This window comes from Vanessa atalanta, chromosome 19 (assembly GCF_905147765.1).
Source record: "Vanessa atalanta chromosome 19, ilVanAtal1.2, whole genome shotgun sequence".
In the NCBI taxonomy this organism is placed as follows: Eukaryota; Metazoa; Arthropoda; class Insecta; order Lepidoptera; family Nymphalidae; genus Vanessa; species Vanessa atalanta.
This window is the reverse complement of record NC_061889.1, coordinates 774989-801882: the sequence shown is the minus strand read 5'-3', so window position 1 is coordinate 801882 and position 26894 is coordinate 774989. Positions and strand designations below refer to the sequence as shown.

Here is a 26894-nt window from a genome sequence, read left to right as displayed (position 1 = left end):
TCAATTGTTTCAATATCAACAGCCTCATAAATTTCTGCTTACTTGGTTAGGACATTGTTAAATTCCACAGTTTCGCTTCATTAGCCTCTATTGTCTATGACTATTTATTAGGAACAGTGGTTCGGTCTTGGTTTATTGTAATAGCCTGACTAGTTGATTGTTGGATTCTAATTTTAGAAACGCTGGCTGTATGGAAATAGACTCTTTGGGCTTATGCAAATTAAACGTTTAAGAACAGAAGCGTGGAATGAAACGTTTCGTGATTGTTGAAATTGCATCTCGGTAGTTGAATTTGTAATTAAGCTATAACTGTATAAGGAATTTTAACAATTTTATTTGATATGTAAATATTAATAGTTTAAAATATTCGAAAATAAATGAATACATTTAAAAACTGATTTTCTTAATAAGTCTCATTTGCGCTTACAAAAGAAAATATTTCTTTTAAAAACGTACCCATCGACGAAGTCCATTAGTGTTGCATTTGTTTGTGTTCAACGTGAAACATCTTGAGCTGTACCATATCTTTCATCTTCAAAGGGATCGCCGTAAATTACCCAAACGTCCTCCAAATATTCTGTTATGGTTACATACTCTTTTTGCTTTTAAACCCGGATCCCATCATTCCTTCGAAATTTCATTTCCTAGTTAACAAACGTGACCCGACTACTGCTGGAAATTAATACATGGCGTTCTATTACCGTGATAACCTCAAACCTCATACACGATGTAAACATTAGATGACTATCGGTGGTCTAAAATTTCACCACAGTCTGGTAACGCACGATCACACTTTCTAGAAACTTCCGACATATTTCAAGTAATTACAATAAAAAAAATATCTCCACAGCAAACTATCGGTACAACGTTACGGAACAGTTCGTGACAACTTTAGGTAATGTTTGTAGGTTAAAGGGTACAGAATTTATGGACTAAGAAAATCTTCAAATATACGTTTTGATTTTTCAATATAAAACTGATGTTTTTATTTTTTTTTTGACTCTTAACTCACGTTCTATTTGATAATATATTTTTGTATTAAATGGCGAATTTATTATGAAATGTTTAACCATAGCCTGCCTGACATAAAATGATAACACCGTAAATCATTCACATGCCATTTTCATGTCAATTGTCAATCAATAAAATTGAGGAATTTCAATATAAGAAATATATTCGTCAACGAAATTTAAGCGATGGAGTCATGTAGCTATTAAAAAGTAAAAGTTAATAATTGCATAGAATGATGCGTTTAGCTGGATAGAGTCGGTGGACAGGGCGTGCTCAGGGCCAAAATTATCATAAACGAGCCCAGATAGAAAGTTGAAGAAACAACAATTCTATAATTAATAATGATATATATAGAAAGTTTTAAAATAGTATAGCCGTTAAACAGATTAATAAAAATTACCATTTCTATAACATTTACAGAAATTGTAATTGAAATTACATAAAAGTATAAACTCGACGGTCTTCAAAATCAAGGGCCCCAAAATCAATCCATCAAAACAAGACGGGAGTGGTCTTACAAAAACAAAACCGGCTATGCATACCATCGTCCTTAGGAGCAACAGCCGGCATGTGGCCTACAGTAAAAACCAAGGTCGTTTGTGTACCGCTTTACAAACTTATTCTTCTCTTTTTGTACCACCTTTCTTCCACGTTATGATTGTAACGTCATAAATCCCGTTCTTCTTTGTTCAAGAATCGACTCAAACTCCACGTAATACGATAGAATATCCTTTGATTGGACATTTGGAATTTCAAAGGTCATCGAGGCCATGAATAATGTTCTTTTTTGCAAATGTTTTTATTTCTAAAGTTGAAATGATAGGTTACGTATACCACTCGAGATGATCGTCTGTACTGTTTAGCGTGTTCTGGTTAGGTTTCGTCTGGAGCTTCAATGATTTGTGTTTCCTGTTCGTTATTTAGTGGCAAATTATAGCAATGCAAGCTCTTTCCAGTTCCATAAATTATATTTATTATAATTTTAAATGTATTTAAAAGTTGTAGTACTATATATTTTCTAAAACGGTACATTTGAATATTGAGTATTTATCAAAAGCAAATTTTACTTCAACATAATATAAATATTAGTTAATTAATGTATTTTTTATTGAATTCATCCTTTAGATTCATGACGGCGCCTGTTGCAGTTATACATATATGCTTATTTTTTATTTGATTACTTTTACAATATTTTCACCTTTTATCTAATAAATTAACAAACCATTGAACATTTATCTCATAATATTTCATATTGAAAGGCTTTAGCAGTTTGACTGTATGTATAGATTTGAACTTAATTGGACAATGCTGGTATCGAGAAATTCTATATTAAATTCGCTCAGCGTCAGCTACATGTTTTTAAACCAGTATCTAGTTGCTTAGCAGGTAGTATTTCGTCACCGGAATGTCTAGTATCAAATACCAGTATCTAGAGAGGCGACATGTGCCAAAGCCTTGTAAGGAACTGAAAATAAGCTGCCCGAGTTTCTTAAGGACTGGTAAGAGGAATTTCGAGGGTTACTCTATTTGGAATAGTTTTATTGCCCTTGTTACTTCTAGTTAGAAAATTCAGTCGCTTAGCTCGGTTTTAATATTTATAGATTTGCTATGAGAAAATTCGTACAAATAAAATTATTTTTTAATAGTTTCAACTTGCCATTGAGAAAAAATTTAGGTTCATTCCAAAAGATGATATTATCAAAAACGAAGTTACTACTTTACAGTTTTTTTTCTAAATTCTTTCAATTTTTTCAAATAGTCTCTTAATCCTGCTTTTGGAATTCTTGTAAATTTATAAATTAGTAAAATCGATCGAAACCAAAATGAATATTCATAATAAGATATAATTCTAATGTATGCGCAGTTCTTATGATGCTAATCTGCTTAGACGTGTTCTGGATTCAAGCAGGTCCTTGCTCTCGCATGTTAGAATATATATTTTTTTTATAATTTAATCTTTACTATTTAAGCAACGCATAAATTTAATTAGTCTTTTTTAATAACGATAAAAACTTGCCTGGATTTATTTTCTGGCCTCGAATGAAGCTGTAGTGTAGTTTGGGTGGTTAGCTATTTCAAACTTCTTTAAAGATACATTCATGGTTTCTGTTCATCCAGACTTCTGCTGCAAGCTAGCTGTAGCATAGCATTATGAATTCAAACGAGCCTTTTAAAGTATTAGAATTGTAAATGCAAAGTTCAGTGTCGTTTTCTGTACTTGGTAATGTTTTGTTTAGGTTTGACGGATGAGTTAGTCAGTGTAATTACAGGTACAAGTGACATCTTGGATCCCATGATGGTGGCGGAATAAAAGTAAGAAGCAGTAGTTTATACTGACTGATTTTATAAGCTCATCATCAGGTAGCTATCATTGTTCATTTGCCTTCTTAAAATGAAAAAGAAATAAAAAAAGAAAGCTAATTTAAAATAAAATTAAATCGTGTTATCTCATCTGTATCGATACTATCTTCCCTCACGGTCGCAGCCGGGCTTTATTATATGAATATATAAAGAACGAAAGTAGTAGTTTTTAACTGATTTGAATTTTAATGGTTCAGTATCGTGTAGTCTGGAACTTCGGATCGAAGGGTCGAACTTGCGGTTTCATGAAAGTGGGCAGCGAAAGTCGTTTATCGAGATCGAAAGTGACTCGCTTTTTAGAAGTCAACGAATTCCTTTGATTCTGAAAAACGTTTTGAATTTGAATAAAACATAATAATTAAATATTTATTTTAATCTATCACGGTATTTGTTTGATATGAGATAACTCGAAAGCGTACAAAATACTACAGTCGAAGATCACCTTAATTTTACATCTTAGCTTAGAGTTCAAAAAGAATAATTAAGAAATTCTGGGTAATTTTCGTTGTCTCCCAAATTACCTTTTCTAGTTTTAGATATTTTTAATTGTGTCTTGATGAAGTCAATGAAAAAAAGTATTTTTTTAATAATAATATTGTAACGATTTTGAGTACTTATTTTCTAAGTACTCCTTGCTCTAAAAGTAGTTAAATAAATTCCGACTTGCCTCGCCCTAATCTATAATCATAGAAAAGGTTATAGGTATAGTATGATCTATTATTTTCGGTTGGTACTACTCTTAATGTTAACAATATTTTACAAGTAATAGAATATTTTCTTATATAATTATATATTAGGTTCATTCAATGCTATTTATATATTTTTTTCATAATAATCTCGTAAACATCTTCCCAAAAGTGGGATAAGGAAGGCTGTGGATGATGATGAAATATCCGATGGTGGTAATAATTATTCTCACTCCATTCAATCTTTAGTCACGTAAACATGTCACCTGTTTGAAGAACACGTAGTTCTGTGATTCGAACTATATTTATGATTGAATCATTGTTTCTCAATTAAGATATTTATAGAGATAATAACTTACAGATGCTAGATGTAAGCTAGGTGATACATTGTGCAAATTATATCCAATAAAATGTTGCCAAATGTCTTTGTTGTGTCTCACGCATCCATTCTTGTAGTGGCAATGATGTTACAAATACTGTTCCATTTTACCAACGCGATATTCGCCGAATGACGACGACATGACTGAAGATAATGGGAATTCGTATCAAACGGAAATCATAACATTCCATCACAACATCTTCTCTCCGATTAAAAAATAGTTTTAGGTTTTTTGAATGACCATATATATTATTATTATAACGCAGGCATAAGGCATTTTGCAAAAGTGCCCTTTAACTGCTTGTCACGTCATGATTCAGCTATTTGGTTCTTCGTACTCCTCGTTTTTTTTTATTTTCTGTACATGTACTGAATTATATACATATATAATAAAGTCTTAGTAGTCCACTTATATATTAAAAGTCCAATGATCTCTCTCAAGTCAATATGCTTAGAGAGCTGTAATAATAATTTATCCAACACTATAAGTAATAGGTATACGTATAGAGTATTGTCAACGTTTATTCATTACCCAACATAAATAATGATTACGCTTGTAACTCGCTAACTTTGCTGTTAACTGAAGCAATAATTAAATTACGCTCAACATTTCTATGATTATAATCATGTAGTTGGAATTATACATTATATAAACATGTAAATTATGCAAGTATTCTTAGCGTTATTACAGTGTTTAGTTAGATTTTCTCCGTTTTCCGCGAAAACGTGCTGCTTTTTCCGCATGTTTCCTAACTCGATAATTAGACGTTTGTCTCGGTACATAAGGTTAATCTGTAAATGAAACTCCGTTGAGAATTCGGAAATGTATTTGAAATCTTGACCTGTGACCTTGAAAGCATATTATTAGTTAAGTAGACCATGCATCTTGTACCTGGAACAATATAGTCGTAGGATCGTGTTTATTATTTGACGTAGGATTCGTAATTCGTATACTTTTCATTTAAATGACAAAAGACCCTCCTCATTTTTTGTCTTGGGGTATAATTCAGAAGGAACCGAGGTTGACAAATCTGTATGGCTTATACAAATATTTCCTGGCACGCGCTGATCAGTTTTATTTATTTATAGTATTATTTTTATATGGTTACCTTCCATTTGCCCGTACACACTGAAAAGTGGTGTACTTAAGCATCCCATATATTTTCAATGCGCAATTGACCCAAAATATTAGACCGTTACACAATAAGATCTAAGATATTATACTGTACGTCCACAAATACTCTGGCTGGCTCGTTAAGTTTTGAGGCAGAATGTTTGATGAGCGAACGGTACCTACCAACCCAGAGAGGCCTCTTCAAAGCCCTACCATTAAGTAGATCTTAGTTTAATGCACATATTCTTTTGACAAAAGATAGTGAGTGTTCCAATCAACACCTGTATTTTAGATCCGGCTCTTATTTATTTGGGGCTCGATACGTAAGTATATCATTTTTATTGGCTTTTAAAAGACAGATTTCAGTATAATATGTCTTATCATGTAGGCAGTTTATCTTTCTCGTGTCTTTGTAATACACCGCTATAATTTCGTTCATCATGTATTCCGACAAGATTTTTTGCTCTCGTGGCGCTCGTAATTTAAAAAATTACATACTGGTGTTATGTGGCACTTCGTGGAGTGTAATGAATGTCGTGTTGTAAGTTTGTTTGTGCTATTTTTAGAAGATAGTCACCTCATAAACAAAGATTGTTAGAATGCTAAGACATATTTCTATGAAGTTGACACTTACCTGCAAATACACTTAATTGTAAATTAAAGTATCACCGACAATCTTTTAGAAGCCGAGTTGGCCCAGCAACTACCACAAAGTGTTCATATGCTTAATCGTTGTTCAAACAAAACATCTCGAAGAAATCCGTTCTTGTCTTGATGATTTAGCTACCGTTTCCACCGACCTGGATTGGAGCAGCATGGTGGAATGAGGTCCTACTCAAGAGTAGCGCCTTGCCCACCATTGGATCATCAATAAGCTTCGTTTGTATACTTTACTTTTAAACAATTATTTTATTTCATTTATATATAAATCGTATATATAGCATTTATATTATTTGTGTACTAAATGGAATGTAAATCAAAGAATTTTCTTCTTTTTTAATCCTTAAGATATTTAACGAACTTCCAAAAATACCAGGAAAAGAGCAACCTTGAAAAAAGTTTTTATAACGTAACCGCAAATCCTTTATTATGCACGACATCAATGCGGTATTTGGTCGTGGCACCAACAACACAAAAAGCGAGTGGTCACTCGTTCGCTGGCATGCTCTGCGCGTGCGCGTCCCGTTACGCTAGCGTTTTTGCGACGAATACAGCTATCTATAGGGCTGGTCAACATTTATTTTTTCATATATTTTTTTAATTTATTTTATTCATTCTATTATATATACTACATGTTAGTTATTTAACCTGTATTAAACGATATAATTAATTATTTGTAAAACTATGTGTATAAATTAACATTGATTTATAATTATATTAATAATTCATATTTATAGCGCTGTATTGTGTAGCGATTTCTTTATATAAATTTGAAATGATATTGTAGGGAAATAAACTATCGCTTATTAAGCTTCTTATCGGTTCTTCTAGGTAGTATCTATATTTGAAAAAAATATTTCGATGTAATCTTTACTACTGATATATTTTAGAAATTTTTAGAAAGTTTCTTTATCCAGAAGTAAGTGACATCGGATATATTTTATTTTAATAATATTAAGATTTAAATTTGGAATAATAGTTTTCGGAAAACAAGTGTGAAGAAAAAACTGCCGAGCTGGTCAATGCGCGTATGAACATACTTATATACTCACGAACTGAATATAATGGACGAAGCTAAAAGCCCAGCTAGTAAGTAATGAATTAATAAAAATGTTAAAAAAGTGGGAACCCTGTATCATATGTCCCACTCCACTCTAATGTCTCAGATAGTTATCGACATGGCTAATGCAGCTGAATAACGAAAATACATACACATGTACACATCACGTGTCTAAACGTTTTGTTTCCTTGCAATTCACAGCGTCAGGTTTCAAAGTACAATATAGGGTTGAACAAAATGTAATTTAACTAAGCAACCAATGGGCTACCTTATTGTTAGTGGTGACCACTGGTAGTTTTAAGAAGTATTAACCCGTTCCTCTTATCGCCAATCCGATACCAACCTTGGGAACTAAAACGTCATGTCCCTTGTGCTTATAGTTACACTGACTCAATCACTCTTCGAACCGGAACTCTATAGTAATAAAACCAAGCAGTCGTTGTTTAGCTTGGATTTAGATTTTTTTTTAATTTAAGTTGTTATATCACAATATAATTTAATGACCATTAGACAACACCAACAAAAATGTACAGTAGTATAACTAGTCTGGATTTTCTACCCTCTTAGTAGAGGGGCAGCTTTAGATAGTTCTCTATTTCACTTGTTCAGTTTATTAAACGCATTAATATGCTTTGCAATATTTTTTCGACTGCTTATTAAATATATATTTGTTACGAACATTACTTACATTGTCACAAGTTTATAAGGATACCAATAATGTTAGAATACTTTATTTCAATCATAGCCTATAAACAGCATTTTCACTTTTTAGTCACGAGCTGTAAGTATGATATTATTATTAGTAATATAACATCAAGATTGAGTGTGTTAGAAGTGATCGAGCCGCTTGTTCTATGTAAGTTAGTATAGCGCACTGAATCATAACAAATGTACAAATTAGGTCGCAGTAATTTCTCCTTCGTCCTTTGAACAATGACCGAAACGTCCAATTAATTTTAAACTTTATCACTATGTAATAAGGGCTATTCGATTGATCGGTCCGCCTATCTATCCCGTGTCGTGTTGCAAAGTAGAAAGTGTCCCGGGATAGGGTGACAAACCTTTAAGATTAATTAGGATTTAATTTCCGTATTACCTTTTTAATTTAATAAAACTTATTTGTTTTCACGCTTCGCTATCTTATCTTTAAACGTTTAGTGCATTCATAATAGTTAATCACACGTGTCAGTTATACGTTAACTCATATGATACTCCAAAAACTTGTATATTACTTACTTACTTAGCTTGTTAATCATGAATTCCTGGTTGAAAATCCCTGGTCGGTATATATCGGCTGCTTTTGATCTTTCGGAATTATAAGAGCAGGGAATAGATAAAGTACTTGACAAAGCCGTTTGTTATACTTGTTGAATAGAATATCTCCCTCTCAGCTAGATAATCCTTCAAATTGGCCTCAGTGGTCGAAATAAGAACAGAACAATATAAGCAGTACACCTGTCGGAGAGGTCAATGTTGTTTTTGGCATTTGCATATTTTTCTGTAAATCATGCACGTCCTCGAATACTTGGTGGTAAGGCTATGCTAGCCTGTCTGAGTAGATGCCAAGTACACATCAGATATTCTACCGATAAACAGCAATATTTAGTATTGTTGTGTTCCGGTTTATAGGGTAAGTGATTCAGTGTAACGAGAGACAAAAGGGCCATAACATCTTAGTTCTCAAGGTTGTGGCGCATTGGCCCAGTGTATATGGCGATGGAGACCAATTACCATGATATAATAGAATAAATGGAATTCATCTGTTCAGATTTACTTCAGTAAGTCTTACTGGGATTCAGATAAACTGTCCTGTATTTTTCATATAAAGATGCGAATCGGGACTCGGTAGTAAGAATCGATGAATAGTATCAATGCCATACCATTGATTATTACTATCCGATATGTATCTAGTGTATGTATATTATTGGTAAAATAATTGTAAAAAAATTGCAGTTAAAGTAAGAAATATGAGTATTTTTTTTTAATATTAATTTATTCAACAGGATTATTGTCGGAAAATACTTAGCCTTGATATAATTAACAGTTGATTGCCTTTCGCCGTTCGCGCTTACATTACAAGACTTATGTGCTGTCACAATATTGTATACAAGTATCAAGGTTGTTTACAACTGTAACGTTTTTTTTTTTTAATTATGAAAAGTATGAAATATCGAAAAACAACAATTCAATTTGAAAATAGTTTCAAACTTTTTAATCATTTTTATTGTTAGTATAATTATTTCTATTATATTATTGAAGTTTCAAGTAGCTTTTCTTCTATTCTCTAACATTACATGTATGCAAAATTTCAAGATCATTGGTTGAATAGCTAAGATATATAAGAACTAACTTTTGCTTTTATAATATTTGTATAATTGCGTATGTTACAAGCCGCTAGCGATAGATGGCGCTGATTTAAAAATGACACATAGCGTGGAATAACGTATGAAGCGATCAAATAAAATTAGAGTTGTGAACTGTGGAAAGCTCTTCTCTTGTTACGTTCACCAGTTGAACCCCCGATAGTACATCGGCGTGAACAATATTAGTTGAAGGTGCTTATGTCTTACCTGATATAAGCCATAAGATATTAGTAAAATCAATAATTATATATTAATGTACTGCTAACTAAAGGTTGTCGAAGTCCAGATATATATTAAATACTTAGTCACCCTAACTTTCCCCTAGTTCTAGATTGCGGTTGTTCCATTGTAGTGATCTCAATGTGTCACGATACTTGATAACCGAACAGGATACTGGCTTGAAATACTTGTAATTGTCGATGGTTTAGCGGTTCGTAAATACATCAAAGCAAATTGAAAAAAATATATAACTAAAACATTCTATGTTTGGTATCTGTCAGCTCTAACGGATAGATAAAGCTAGTAAAATTGTTTAAAAATGGCGGAAGAATCCCGACATAAAGTGACGTGGTGTATGATAATCCGAATACTATAACAGGAAAACGAGTCTTTCCCCCAGTTATAAATAGAATTGTTTAAAAGACAATGATTAATATGTGTATATTCAATGAAGAAATACACGCAGATAACCCTGTTTTTAGAAAAGGTTATACATTTAAAATATTACCTTCTTCAAATGGTTATTTACGAATAGCACAAGTATCAGCTTAACTAGACAATGTATTTTGATACAAAGATTCATTTCAATACATTACTCAATTGGTAACTGTAGGAAATACCGGAAGAACTAATGTAATCTACTTTTAGATCCAGGAAATGAAAGGACTTAATACTTTATTCAGACATGACAATATTCTTATTAAAATATATTATAAAGGTTGTAATTTAAATACGATAATGTAATTCAAAACATAAGAGCCGAAGCGTTGTTAAGACTTCGCGTATCTAAATATGGAGTTACCATTTTTTGTTTATAGCCTTTGAAATTAATCATTTGTCAAAGTTATTTTTTTCCTATACGTAGAATAAGATGTTGATACCTATTTATGAAAGCGAATTACCACCGACTGACTCATCAAGAGAACACCGAAAGTATTGATCTGATTGACTTAAAACTTTCGCGTAGATGAAAAAAGGATTTTTTGAATATTTCAACTTCAAATGGGAAACAGGGGGTTGGGATTTGTGTTCGTTAGTAGGAATATTACTTGCGCGAAATCGGGGCCGAGAATTAGTAACCTATAATTATACTGCCTTTCGTTGAATTAAATTAATTGGTTGTCACGTGATGATCTCATTAATATACAGAAAATAATATAAAAACATCTGTTCTTGATAAATATATTTAATACTACGGTTCCAATTGTAATTTTATGATTCCGTAATAGTCTATCTTTACGTGTGTACGTATACAAGTGACTCAATTCTAATAGTTTTAATTGACGTATTTGATGGATCATCGATTAATAAATCAATCGCTGCATTATATTATGATTAATAATAATTTTTCCATAATTATGAACCCTACAATCACGACATGTATCTAGTCTGGATTCTTAGATACGGACTTGCGTTATATGAAATTGCATTAAACATTAAACACTACAATTATTTAATTTTAAATGTTCTGAGATATTTCTTACAAGGCGAAATGTCGCTTTGTAAAAAATTTCTCTTAAATCCATTTCAATTTCCCGCATCACCTTATATAAGGAAAAACTCATCCAACCGTAAAGTTAAAGATATAAGTACAAACAATGAAAATTTAAATATCGAATCAAAAAGAGAACTTGTTCACGAGATAAAAAAGAAAAAAAAAAAACAACGTAATTGATCTCGATCGAGCGTCAGTGTAGATCGCGACGCGGTACTGAGCGGACGTACGACTATTGAGAGATAGTGGCTCCGTGCGCTAAACCGCGTTACGTGCTGGTTATACTATTCGTAATTAAAGTTTATTTGCCATTGTGTTGCATAATCCACGCCAGTGTCTTGTTTCATGCGATATTGAGTTCAACGCGGATGTGTATTATCCGATATATGGTCTGTAAAAAATATTAACTTTCTTTTACTAAAGCAATAAATATTCGACTCGTAATTTCGTCGTGATAACTTATTTATAGTTTTATTACGGCAGTGTTCTGTTCGAATTTTAAAAATATAACAATTCCGATAAGATTGATATTATATGAATAGATAAAAAAAATAGACTCGAAAAAGATAAATAAATTGAAATATCTTTCATTGGATTTCGAATCGCATGTATAAAGGTGATAAGTACCCGAATTACGCAAATAAAATAGATACGTAAATTCTATTGAGCAATCCATTAAAATAAAAAATCATAATCAATCTGTACTCAATATATTGTAATGCTATACAATTTCTTATTGATACTCAAAACCTTCAAGGCAGTTCGGAAATACCAGACGAATTAATCTTAGCGGTTATTTTATTATTCTATAATGGATTTCGATCTTCTATATAAGAATTAGGCAATGGCCGAGGTTCGATTTAACTATTCTTACCAACACGTCCAATCAATATCCCAAGATCTCGGAATTCTCTACAATAAAACTAATGAGTACTTCATGTTATCAGTGGAAAGGAGGAGGGAAAGTGAAGATTTAACTTAACAATTGTACCATTTTGGTGATTAAGCATTTGTAATTTCTCGGGACGGTTTGATGTTTTAATACTTTTAAAACATTGTGTTAAGTGTATTAATATTATCCAAATACGGGTGTGGTGGCGAGAACCATCATCTAATTCTGTAAAAGCATTATCGTCTATCTGGTTTGAGAAATTTACCCGATCTTTTATATATTTAATATCAAAAATGAGCACAGTGCGATAAGGTCAGCTGAATGATAACGATTTATCTTTAATTCAATACTATCTGAGATGATATTCGAATTCTAAGCAATATAATACTTAGAAACTATTGATTATGTTATCGATGTGTTTTGAACAACATACTATTTAATAATGACAGGCATAAAGGACCCTTGGGACACTTTCAGTTAATAAATATAATATATGTTTTTATTTTTTTAATTACAACTAATTTAGTAATAACAACAAATGTAATTCATTATTCGGTGTTCACTGACATCTAAAATAGGCCAGGCCTGTGTCTTCTTTTTTCGTCCTTCGTAACAAATTCAGTGTACATTTAACATTAACAATAAACTCTATAAAAATGTGTGTGTGTGTATGATAATGAGAGTTTGTGTTGCGTATCTTTTATTCTAAATTCAAATAAATTAAAAAAACATTTTTTTTAATATAGTTTATAATTGATTTCTAAACGACCAGAATTAATTATTTTATATAAAAACTCGTTAGAGTACACCGACTAGTCTGCTTTTACATAAACCTTTTTTTAATCTCGCCAACAATTGTTTATGTAACTAAAACATTACTCGTTACATAAAACGTATTTAGTTTGTAACTTCCTGATTGTGTGAAGTTTTGATGTAAATAAAGAAAAAAAAAAAACATAATAAACTTTATGATGGGCGTGTTAACTAACGAAACATCATTATGATATTCTTAGCGTGTTCGTGTGACTTCGCACTTGGCGGTATCTATGTATATTAGGTATATATCAAATGGGAGCTAGTATGTCTGTAGAATTTGACATCTTTTGACCGATCACCCTGATAGAACATATAGATATTTATTCATGAGGTTTTTATACTATGACTAAATTGCGTTGTCATTATCTTCTTTAAGATTTAACTGATCGTCATTTCAATTAGATATTTATGTTACTATAAAAGCTTGAACTAAGGTTAATCTTAAGACTTTCCAGTAAAACCTAAGATTTACCGATATGAGTTGGTAAATGTAATTATTTATTATAAAGGGACGCTAAAACAATGAGTAATTCTTAATCACTTATTTTAATTAACTATTAATCAAAACCTTAGGTATCAAACGATAGTAATTAAATAACTCACCTGACCTATTTAAATTATTTTCATTTCGGATATTATTTTATAATACGTTATGACATGATTTTTTTCAAGGTTCACAGTGCCTTAAATGTAAATCCTAAGATTTACTAAGTGAATGGTGGTAAAAGTTCGAATCGCAAACTTTTGGGCATTTGCCATTAAGAATTGGTAAATCTTAGATTTTACTGGTAAATCTTAGTTTTACTGGAAAATCTTAGGATTTACCCTAGTTCGAGCTTTTACAGTAACATTTACACACAAGACGTCTGCTGTATTTTTAGTGACACTCAAATATTCATCATCATTAAATCGATTCGTGAGATAACGAAAACAAGAATAAACATAGTTTTATATATTTCTAGGAATAGAAAAAATTGTATTTATATATCAGTAGGTACCTACACATATTTAGCGTATATAAAACATCTTGATAAATATTTATACAACAACGCTTTTAAATTGAAAAGTCTTTAATTATTAAATTTATGTTTATCTCGTTAAATAAATTATAAATTAAGTTTTATAAATCGATCGATTTTGTTAGTGTTTGTTCATGGAATTAATTTTTAATTATCACTTTAAAATTGTTTAATCTTTATGTAGCAATTTACTATCTCACGATATAAACTTTCATCTGGATTCATTAAAATTTTTCAATTACCACAGCGTATTTCGCTATAATTATATGACGTTATTGGAAATAATGGAATTAGTTTTAAGTTTAATTTTTTTTCTACAATTTTATTAGTGATTTGCGCGACTTTGTCGCCGTTAAACAGATTGGTATAAAGATTCGCACATATAGTATTTATTTTTTATGAACTAGTACAGGGTTCTCATTTTTTATGGAGATATTCATCCTATCAATATTATTTAACTCGTCGCTATGACGCTGCGGCACCTCATCTTTTATACTTTTCAGGCCATTGTCATGACAATTGGTATAATATATACCTATAAACGCAGGACAAAGTCTGAAGACGTTATTATAGAAATTATTAACTAAATTATATTCTAATACTAACATTATAAATACGAAACTCTGTATGTCTGTCTGTTGCTCTTTCACGGCCAAACCACTTTACAGAATTTAATTTAATTTTGTTATAAAGCAATCTTGAACCCCTTGGAAGGACAAAGGCTATTTTTAATGCCTAAAATCTTACATCAACCTCTAAAACGCGAGCGAAGCCGCAGGTAACAACGAGTATTAAATATAATAAAAAACACGTGTTCTCTTTTCAGGTAACACATAATGAACAGTAGGGACGTTCAGTGAAGTGAAGTGTTACATAGTGACGGTTCAGTGATGTGATGCCACCATGCCGTCGGACAGCGGTACAACGTGGTCACCACCGGCGCCCAGCGAACGGAGGCTTAGCAATTCGTCTGATGGCAGCGCAGGTAGCGGCTATTCTAAAGCGGTAAGTACATAAATTATGTCTCAGACTTTGCTTAACGTACCTTATTTGTCTGAACCAATTCGTCACAACTGATAGGCGTACATAGATACTTTTTTTGTTACAATGATTCTTAATTGCGTTATTTACCATATTTGTGCAAATTGCGTAAATATAATTGAATAAGTCCACTACATTTTTTAGTGTACAAACAAGATCGATCAAAGCAGTAATATATGTTACAGGGGACAATTCTACAAACTTTCGAATTTTAACGATTACGATACGTTCTAAATAAATAAATAAATATTGGACAACATCACATACATTACCCTGATCCCAATGTAAGTAGCTAAAGCACTTGTGTTATGGAAAATCAGAAGTAACGACGGTACCACAAATACCCAGACCCAAGACAACATAGAAAATTAATGGAATTTTTCTACATCGACTTGGCCGGGAATCGAACCCGGGACCTCAGAGTAGCGTACCCATAAAAACCGGTGTACACACTACTCGACCACGGAGGTCGTCAAACGTTCGGGATTGTATTCATCACAAAACGAATCCTCAGTTGAATCTGGATAATTCTGTTAATTTATAGATACGTTCTTAATAATTCGATTCAACTCCGACCAAAACGCATCGTAGTGTTAGTGATATTGTACACCAGTGATACTTTGTTAATCCATCTTAATAATCTAACCTACATTCATATTGGAAGAAAGTGACGAGCTTTTCGATTTTAAATCATTGAAGCGTAATTGTCTATTTCATCACACGTGAGGCAGTGACCACCGATACCACCCCCTCCACTTGAATACTATTGTTAAGATTACAACATGTAGACTATCTCGGCGTCGCTGCCGCGTTATTGAAACACGATACCATTTATAGAGGGTCACGAGCTCTGAAGCAACTTATCGGGCGTTTAATTGATTTGGTTAAATTCTATTGCGAATGAGCAAAAAAGGTTTACATTTGTAGTCTTGTAAACCAATGGAGCAGTGATCAACTTATCTACGATACTTACGTTTTGTTTTATGATTAGCGGAAAAATAGACCACCTGATGGTAAGTGGTCACTCCTCAAAGTGGGTTACCAATTTTGCGAACTAAGATGTTATGTCCATTGTGCCTGTCCATTGGCTCACCCTTCAAACCGGAACACAAAAACCACTATATATACATACATATATACTTTCGGTCTGTTTTGAAAGAAAACCAATGTTTATCAAATGTGTTTATTTTGCATATCAGTAAATAATTATAGCTGTTATTAGAGTTACACAGGTTATCAGATAAATACTAGACTTGTTATCTGTAGACAAAACATCATTAGTCCGGCTATAGCGTAAGTTTACACCTTTCCTCGGTAGCATTGACTTATGATTTCAATCTAGCTTTTGCACGCGACCATGCTTACGTGATTTGAATTCGAGATTGAACGCGCGGAATACAAAATTAAAAATGCAACTTATTGACAAAATTGTACTATAGCCAATTTGTATTCGCTTTTGTTGCCCGACTTAAACGTTCCGCGCGCTCGTTTCCCTTTTGTTTTATAGACTGGAATTTTAAAATCATAAAAAGTCAAACGCAATGCAACTGATCCAACTGATAGTATGTGATCATATATAACAATACGGTATATAAAAAAATATTTCCTGATATGTTCAGTTTAACGCCATATTTGTATTGATTTCAAACAACATAGACTTATATTTAGGATAAAATTTGCGTTAAAGACTCTTGTGTTGACTGGATAAAACACTATTTATGAATGACGAAAGTAATATTAGTTACACTACGTTATAAAAATATTTTTTTTCGCTAAACTACTCATCTAATTTTACTATCTACCTGTACGTTTCCACTTGTACGTTTATGTTGCTTGTGACTTGGACTAAAAGTTTTATGTGTATCGAGTATATTATACAAAAAATATTTAACGAAATAAAAAAAATCTCGCCATCGCGTTAAAAGAACTACTTTCATTTTCATTATCGTGGTCAATAACGGTTTTTTTATTATTTAAAAAAAAATGTAATTATTTGGCCTCCGATGTTTCAAGTGAAGACTTGTTTTTTTTACTGCTATCGCTAATATCTTTTAATAAATGTTTCGAAGAACTCGAAATTTGAATTACTTATTTTAGTTTGAAAAGGATCTATGTGACGCTTGATGAAATATCAATGTAAACTTTTTGGATATAAAATAGTAAAATCATGAGCTTAACTTTACTTTAAAAAAATATTAATTATTACATCTACAACATAAGATTATTTAAATAATAAAAAAGCCTTGAGTTAGTAGCTCTTCATTTTCATGCAGGTTGTATATTAAAAAAGTTTTACTTAGGTAACTTAGTTGAAAACGAGTAAACTAAGTAATTATTGCTTGCCTGTTCTCTACTGTTAATGTTAATTTAATGTGTCATTACAAAAGCTCGTATGTGTAATAATGATTAATTTATAGCAGAGGTAATAACTGATTAGATATTTTTGTTTTAATATTATTTATATTATTTATATTAATGCCTGCCTAAAAAATAACATCGATATAATGTGCACAACACTACGTATGGAAAGTTGTTAAAAATATACAATTATACATACTTGCACTATCTACGTTTGAGTTAATCGAAATATATAAATATGCCTCAATTTATTTGTCTCCGGCTTCATAAAATTTAGTAGATTGTAATCTTTTGTTTGGTCGAGAACACCAAAAGGTGGAACTGGTTTAAATTCCAGTTGCAGAATATGACCCACACATACTAACTGATGAGATTTAATACAAAAATATTTCGACCAACCGTTTTAATCAAAAATGTTACATAAAATCGTTGCAATCATATTCGACCTTGAAATTTTACTTTCATCGTTCCCGAAGCAGTTTCATCTTAATAATTTATTATTAAATAAACATTTCCTTATATAGTTTGGTAAGGATGCTTGCTATAACAAATCACTCTTCGCTAACTTCTCTTTGCTATTACATATTGAACTTTATGTCTGTTGTCCAAGATCCAAATTTCGATAAATTCTCCTAAAACGACCTTAAAGACGATACAGTTGATAATTTTAAATCTTATTGCTATAGAAATATAGGTGATATTAATGATTAGTTTTTAAAGCCTTTCGCTACAAGTGTCGCGTGCCAAGGGCGACAAAAATGTTTAATGTGTCGAATGTCATGCTAATGACTCATTCGTTTTCTTCAATGAGATAAAAAAATAAATTAAAATCAATATATTATATGTTGGTTAAAAATTACGAAAAATATTTTGTATTATGTACCAGCATAAGAATTATGTGCAAAATTTCAACAATGAACGATAAGTTTTAAAATTCACACAAGAATTAAACGCCTGTATAACATTACTTGCTTAACTTTTTATATTAAACTAGTTACCTGCCCCGATCTCGTTCGAAAGGAATATTTTCGAATCCAATTGCAGCGCCACCTATAGGGTCCATCTAAATCAATACATACAGATACCCAAACAAATATGTCAAAAAAAATATCAAATTCGGATGCCGTTAGGAAGACCTAAGTGACGTTCACACGCCACCAAAACACATACACATTACGATATATCTTTTCAGGCTAATATGTTTCGAAAACATTTAATAATAAAATTATTCTAAGTTTTTCCTCAAGTGTACTCTAATACGTGTTAAATAAGTATTAAAACTTGCGTTTTTTCTATTAATTACAACATACGAACGTGCTTTTCTATATATCAATATAGTTCTGACTGAATTAAATTCCATATTTTATTACAAAATTGCAGCATAGGTTATATATCTCTCTCCATTTATGCTCGATATATTTTTGATTTACTCGATCAATAACTGTAAAAATATTTTGTTCGAACAAACTCAAAACTATCCACAGAACACGACCGTGAAATGTCAAAAAGTGATAAGCGACATTTACTGTCATAATCGTTTTAATATTGTAAGCATCCAAATAGCGTATCACCGTAAGTCAAATTTCAACATTTCACGATTGAGATGCGAAGTAAGTTCTTAAAGTATTGCAATGCTAGTCGAAACTTTTTAAAAGCTTGGCTGAGTTACACACTCATCAGTTCGTTTCAGTTGCAACAATGAGTAACCAAATGCACATTCATAACATGACATCGAATTGTATTGACACGTATCTCATAGTTTATGACGTCAAGAAATAAACAAGATGGCGGAAAGTAAAGGCAATTCAAGTGTAATCTAAGGTGTTATGTCTGCATTTTTAGTAAAAGTAATAATATACCACTTACGAAGAGTTGAAACTGTCTGAACACCAAATTCAAACTGGTTTAGCAGATGATCGGCAAAAGAAAAAACTAACGGATAATAATAAAAAAAAAACCTATTCTGTATCTCATCTTTCTTTATTATTTATCTTATAATTGAGCGCTGTAGCTTGCGGCAGCTTTACACAGCTCCAAACCGTAACAACAGATAAGGCCCTTATTCAATAGAGGAATATTTTGACGACGTTATTGTAGCTGTAGATGTAACTCAACAAAACATAAATGTTAATCTACTATAAGTCTAGAAGTGCAAAATTAAATTATTTAAAAAATATATACATTTAAATTGTTTTTAAAAATAAATCGCAATAATATTGGTGAATTTATAATTACGTTATGTTGTTTTTGAAACGTCTTTGTGTAATTATATTAAAAAAAAAAAAAAACAATAAAAGTCACGTTAATTAATGTCATTACCGTAAAATGCTCGCTGTTGAAAATGTTTCCAATTATATGTATTTTAATCGATCTTATTTATTCGCGCTTTTAAATTTGTGTCAATGTGTAACAACCCTAACATATTTTTGTTACCACCTGTCTGCATGCAGCTGACATTTCGGCCGGGCGACCTTCGACGACCCTACAGATTTATCTCCAAGCTCGTATCTATTAAGATAACACGATTATACTCCTTGTTACTTTCGTGTAGAGATTAATTTCCTATCAAATATATTTGTATCCTTAATATGGTGGTCATTCGTAAAGCGAAATGTTAAAGATGGTTCTAACATTGTGAATGTAGAATATATCTACTGCAATTTTATTTTTTTTTAATTTGACTAACTTAAAGATTTTTTTTTACTAGACATTTAACACTAAATATAGCTTCAGCGTGTATCGCACGAAGTTATGAAAAATGATTGTTAGCTAAGCTGGAGCAGCGTGGAGTAAAGTCTATACCGTCTATTAAGAGGAGAGCCCAGCGATGGCTCGTTATGGATGGACGTTGAAAACAATTATGTAGTTGAAATTGATATGAAAGTCGCCTAAAGGTCAAACGTCTTTTGTCGTCATATCTCATGTTAAAATATGATTCGAAATGATTAAGTAGTTCCTACATGATTTTATACAGCGAGTGTTATTCTTATAATGATGCTTGTAATTATTGTACGTTATTTGGGTCCGGTTATAATTTGCAATTTACATATATTAACGACTGTTCACGCAACATTTTGGCAGCTGCGATAGTGAAAACAATCAAAAATGACATTTAACGCACGTACTACTTATTATGTAAAGTTAGTCATTATGTCTACACAAAAAAATAGTACTCACAACCCCGGAAATGTATGTAACCTTTTAATATGAAAGTCAAGTAACATTTACGTAAAGTGTAAACAAGTGATGAAACGAGACATCCCATAAAGCACTCGTGACGTCAAAATAAAGGGTGTAAAGGCGTTTTCGATAAATCAATTCATGGTCAACAACCTTTCACTAGCCATCCGCATAATAAATTATAAAAATAATGTTAAATTTATTCAATACAAAGGCATACGAAAGTCCAGTTGCCCACTTTTGCGCCATGAACTTTTGTATTTTATTACTTTAACGTAACGCGGAAGGCTGTCGTTTATTTTTCTTAAACTTGTCGCATTACTTCCATAGCTTTTATACGATTTTTTTTGTTGTATATTTAACTTGCAGCCGATGTGGTCTAGGAGATATCACATGTCGATTCAGCAAAGGTTGAAGATTCAAATCTGACCAAGAACCATTAAAATGTCGCAGTTTTAAAACAATTATTGTCGTATCTATAAATACAAAATCATATTCAGTAGAACTAGAATATTAAAAAATACAGACAGGTAATCAAGCAGTTTCAATAATTAATTAGTATTCAAATGTTTCATATTAAAAGCGTATTTAGAACAATTTTATTTTCTGCGAGAATTATTTTTCGTTTTTGTAACTAACATAAAAAAAGAAGTGTATCACAATTCGCCTGTAGATATTTATTACAAATATGTATATTATGTATGTCCGTGTATAACTTGTGTATGTATAGTTAAATATATTGGTATATTGGAACTTTTATTTAAAGCGTATATTCGTGCAAAATTTCCGGGGCTTCCATTTTTGAAAAATAATAAAATAATGAACTATTCATCTTATATAAAACTTAAGTAGGTTTTAAACCTTACTATATAGGAAGTAAGAGATTCATGGCCGCATACCAAGTCTGATTTACCTACCTCCCCTATCACTTACTTTCAATCATAGTATTCATTTATAATGTTATCTGCGACTATAAATCGCAATAATACGACCTTAACTTCATAGAAATAAGATTTAAATTAGTCGGAACTAACTGTAAAATAATACATGATTTTATAATTTTAAATTTAACCCTTAATATTATGAACATAAGGTTGAATATTAAATAACATAGAACCATATTTATGCAAATTCGTTTATTGACAATTGTTTGATAATATCGACAATTTAATTCGCTTCTACGCTAATAGAAATAAGGTTCAATTTATATGTTTGTAAATAAGTCTAATGCAAATTATTTAAGTGACAGCTATTGTTATGGCACTAAGGGTCATTATTGTTTAATTGGAGCATTCAACCAGTTACATATTTGGGTCAAGTGCGTTACTGTATTTCCTGATCGTTGTCACCTAGTTTCGGTTTTGATTAAGATAGAGATTTAATAGATATGCTTTAAATAAAAGAGCTGGGTAGGCTTAGTGGACTAATGTACACTTATACCTTAACACTGATCTACTAAGACTTTATACATTTAAAAGAAACTACAGGGATTCTTGACGGTTCTTCTCGGAATAATCTATATTTAATCCCTTTTAATGGCTTAGTAGAAAATAATATATATTTACACAATCTAAATGTACCTAGTATTTAAATTTGAGGTATATAATATTAAACAATAACTATTATCAGCGATTTCCGCATGATACGTACAAATATCATACAGTATTTAATCAATGAATCTTTTTCAATATATTGTGACACAAATCGAATATTTGCACAGCGATCCACATACGTGATAATGCGCACGCGCAAACAAGCTAAGTAGACCGGCCTGAATCATTGTGAAATATTTGAAGATAAGTTTTTCACGAATCTTGCTTGTGTGTTTAGATGTTTGTTACTTAACACAAACTTACTAAAATGAATCGAATGAAAATCAAATAATAATTCAATTTTTACAATCGCTTTTGATTGGTCATTTTAAAAGATAAAATTGAATGGAAGGAGAGGTGAATTAACTTTTAGTTTTCATAAGTTTTTCAGTACTTTTTGTGTCATTGAATACTAGCTGAACCTGTGGGTTTATCTGCGCGAAATCTAAAAACTTTACCTATACACATAAACCATCACCATAATTTTACCCCATCGAGGGTGATTCAAAATTAAGTAGTCTATGTCCTTTTAGACTACTAATTTTTGAAAGATCTATAAATATATCTTAGGTAGCCCTGCATTATTTTTCTCAGGATACACGATCTTATTAATCTAATCAATAAATAATACATAAGCACTGGGTCGATTTTGGTAGCCCTAATCCTACTTCATTCCAATATCCTTATTTGCGCCTGTACCCAAGATCAGGTAACACTGTTGCAAACGAAAATTATCTAATTTAAAAACAAAATCAATCATTGAAATTATTCTTGCCCTTATAAACAACAAATAAACTAGTTATATTATACGAACTTAATATAATATATGATTTTACATAATACATTATATATAGCTAACGACTGTATAATAACGCAATTCCTTGTATAAACAAATCGTATTAGATACATAAATTCCATAATACCAGTCAACTGAGATATAAAATTTAATTATCGTCAATAAAATGAATGTATAATGTAATTAATTATACACGAGACGAATAATTAAATGTCTACGAATGTCGTTTGTATCTATTTAGATGTCAATCTATATAATAGATCCGTAACAAGTGATGTCTGTACGTTAAAGACTTTTTCAAAACGTATGTATATCAAAATGTTTTTGTTTAATATTTAAGAGACTTATGTGTATATATTTAGATAGAGTGTCGCACTACAAAAGAATTAAAACAAACGGGTCAATTTTATTTTCTTGGTGTGAGTGACAGCCATGTCTGTTTGTGTGTGTGTGTCTGTGTAGCGTCCAAATGTTGTCTACTATTTATTTTTTTGACTCGTTCTCAACTTTGAAAATGTCGATGTGTTATATTGAGTTATTTATTTTCTTGTCTTTTTTTTTTTAATTTAATAATGTTTATTTTCTTGCAACGACGTGGATTTTGTAAGATATATAAACTACTTCTCTAGAGGAGGCAACACCAATGCACCGTCAACCACGGAATATATCTAGTATGCATTGTCCTTTGTGCCTGTAATACACTGGGTCACCCAACATTCAAACCGGAACTTCACAAGACAAAGAAATGCGGCTAGTATTCTTGCTTCCAACTCACGCATGATTATTATAGAAGCATATTATAATATTAGATATTTTTATATCGATAAGAAATAAATGCGAAACGAACAAAATCACGATAACAGTAAAGCGATAAATATTAATATAAAAAATTGCCACCATTTTTGCTACTTAAATATAATTACGTAGGTATAGTTCGAAACGGTTGTAGAATTTTACTAATCTATAATTAATGGAATGCGTTAATTTTTCAACAAAGATAGATGTATAGAATATTTGTAATTCATTTCGTTCGTATTGTTTCGTTGAATTGTTGCATTGGGATTTTGAAAGGGCGTGTGGTGTACGGCAGAATAACGAGCCAGATTATTTCCACCCTTATAACCTTTGTAAAACAACTTTTCTTCACATTTTTTTTTATTTCTAAACGTTTTCTGAAATCAATTCCCATAAAATAGTTCAATTCGAATCAAATCAAAATCATCAATTAAATATAAATGCATTACACTTACTTATTGATTGTCAAATTAAAAACTACAACCATTTATAATACAATAAATAATTTAATGTTGTCTTAGATTTTCGCGATTATTACACATTGAAATAAAACTAGTTTTTAACGGATTTAATCGCGTATATTAATTATTTTAACATCCCGACGTTTCGAGCACTTTGCAGAGTTAAAATCAGTTAAAAACTAGTTTTATTTCAATAAATAATTTGTTTAGTCGGTTAATACCTACTATATATATAAATATATATGTACGATATACGTAAGTTCCTTGTATTATGTATATTAGAATTTACATAAAATTAATTACCTACCGATCTTCTCAATCATATGATCCAACGAGAGTCATACATTACAGTACAGTGTCAGGAAATTTCTTGATTGAAGATAAATTCATCTGCGACGCAATTGTACATACATGTGATTGAGAGATCTGAAGTACGACTCATGACCGTCATGTCAACGTGTCATAAAGGACGGATTAGATTCTATTAACCAATAAAACACATATATCTATATATGTAAATTTTTGTTACAATTTTTTAGTTTAAGAGTAAAAATTTACATATATTTATATACTAATATAAATGCGTAAGTTACTCTGTCTGTCGACTGCTCTTTCGTTGCAAACCCCTGTACCAAATATGATTAACTTTACGGAAGGACATAGGCTACTTTTTATCCCTAATCGCTAACGAAAACGCGAGATAAGCCGCGGGCGATAAATAGTCTAATATAAACTCCAAACTAATGATATTGTTTTATTTACTGTATATATAATAAGTGGTAGTTATATATACATTTTTTATATAGTTATGATGTTACAGTTTTAGGTATATTACGTTATTACACATACATATATATTTCTGTAGATACGTGATTGTTGAATTCAACACGTTTCCCATTTGAATAATAGCACTTGGTGTTGATGACACACAAATTCTTTGATATCGTAAGTTTTAAATGTTATTATAAATAAAATAGAAGAACACAGAATTATTTAAAATTTAACACTGACAAACAGGACTTACCTATGCTAGGTTAGGCTAAAGAACTACACGCCAACCTTTGAAGCGGATTGATGACCATTAATTGAAGCCTTTGTGATACACGTTGTGACATCTTGATCCTTAAATTATAATCCATCAAAACTCTTATTATATTTAATTTGAAATTATTTCGTAATTTTTTCTTTTTTGTAATCATACCAAACACATTACCCCGTGCCTCATATTCGAAGGTCGGAAATAATTCAAGAATCGTGACAGCTCGCGGCGGAAACACAAAGGTTTCGTTAAATGGTTTTTATATAATTTAAACAAATTCTTTGACATCTTATTAACATACATTTACTATCTGTCCATCAGAAGCTGCGTTAGGAAATCCAAGGATCGAAAACTGACGAAATCTTAAACGAAACAATGCAACATACAATTCTTTTAAACGAATGTCTGTAAGAAGATAAAATTACAAAAATGAGATTACACAATCCTTTAAACATAATTCTAAATCTAAATATATTTATTTTAATTAAGTTTAAAGTATATTATTTATAATCAAGCTTTACAAAATTAAATTAAATTGATTGTAAATACCTTTGCTTGAAAGAATGACATACTTTTCACTACTTGACAACAATCCCTTCGTTTATTCTAACGACCACCTAAGATTGAATTAGAGTTGCCTATTTTATTATATCATATATACATATGTATAATATTGTTTAAAATGATATGATTTGTCTATTTATTGTTGGGTAAAATATTCTTTTAGAAACCTATAGCCTTAAGGAGGTTTTAATAAAATGTTTTTTTCATCATCATTATTAATTATTAATATTGTTGTAAACATATAGTGATGCAACCATAAGTACCACTAGTTGGTCTTTATAGGTACCACCTACTAATCATATTTTCTTCGGCGAAACGCTATTAGGTACTTTGTATTGTGTTGCAGTTTGAAAGATGAGTAAGCCAGACCAACGACAGTCGCACAAGATCCAGCAAAACATAGCTTCAAAAGTTTTGTGTCGCATTGGTGATATAAGCAACTGTCAATATTTCATTCAGCGCTAATGTCTATGAACAATAATGACCGCTTACCATCTGGTGACCCAGTTGATCGTCCACCTACATATTACTTAAAAAAAAAATACTTTGTTAAAAAGATAATTAAGCAGACAAAGCAGCATTAGTAACGCTTAACTTCTTTTTCTTATACAGATAACATATTCTTTCAAAACGTCGTACAAAATACAGCAAATGTTCACGGCTAGAAACCTATTAAAACGCATACAATACAACATCAATTAATGCACACAGTTACACATACACATACACAACAAACATTAATCTACACAGTGACTAAGCATTAGTTAGTACTTAGATTAATATATTTGTAATAAGTTTACAATCAGTGGTGACAAGTGCAAGACCTTTATAACAGATCACGGATAAGAAATCCATTTACGAGGTCTTATTCATTCGATCAGTATGGTTGCAAAACGTTGCGTCAGTCGAGAAGGTCAAAGTCTATTATGAATTCTAATAAACAGGGGTAAACATTCCGTAATAGCCAGTGTAACTACAGGCACAAGGGACATA

The 26894-nt window shown here is 31.2% G+C and overlaps 1 protein-coding gene across 4 annotated transcripts in view; it reads left to right on the top strand.

Moving 5' to 3' along the window:
• The window catches only part of LOC125071506, a 142147-nt gene that overhangs the window by 51488 nt on the left and 63765 nt on the right, over positions 1-26894 (top strand). For 3 of the 4 annotated variants that reach the window (XM_047681789.1, XM_047681787.1, XM_047681790.1), the window contains exon 3: positions 14902-15080. In XM_047681789.1, the coding sequence (XP_047537745.1) occupies positions 14979-15080 (102 nt within the window). In that variant the 5' untranslated portion in view covers positions 14902-14978. Of the gene's footprint in view, positions 1-11558; positions 11738-14901; positions 15081-26894 lie in introns of those variants that run through there. The other variant, XM_047681788.1, reaches the window with a different exon arrangement.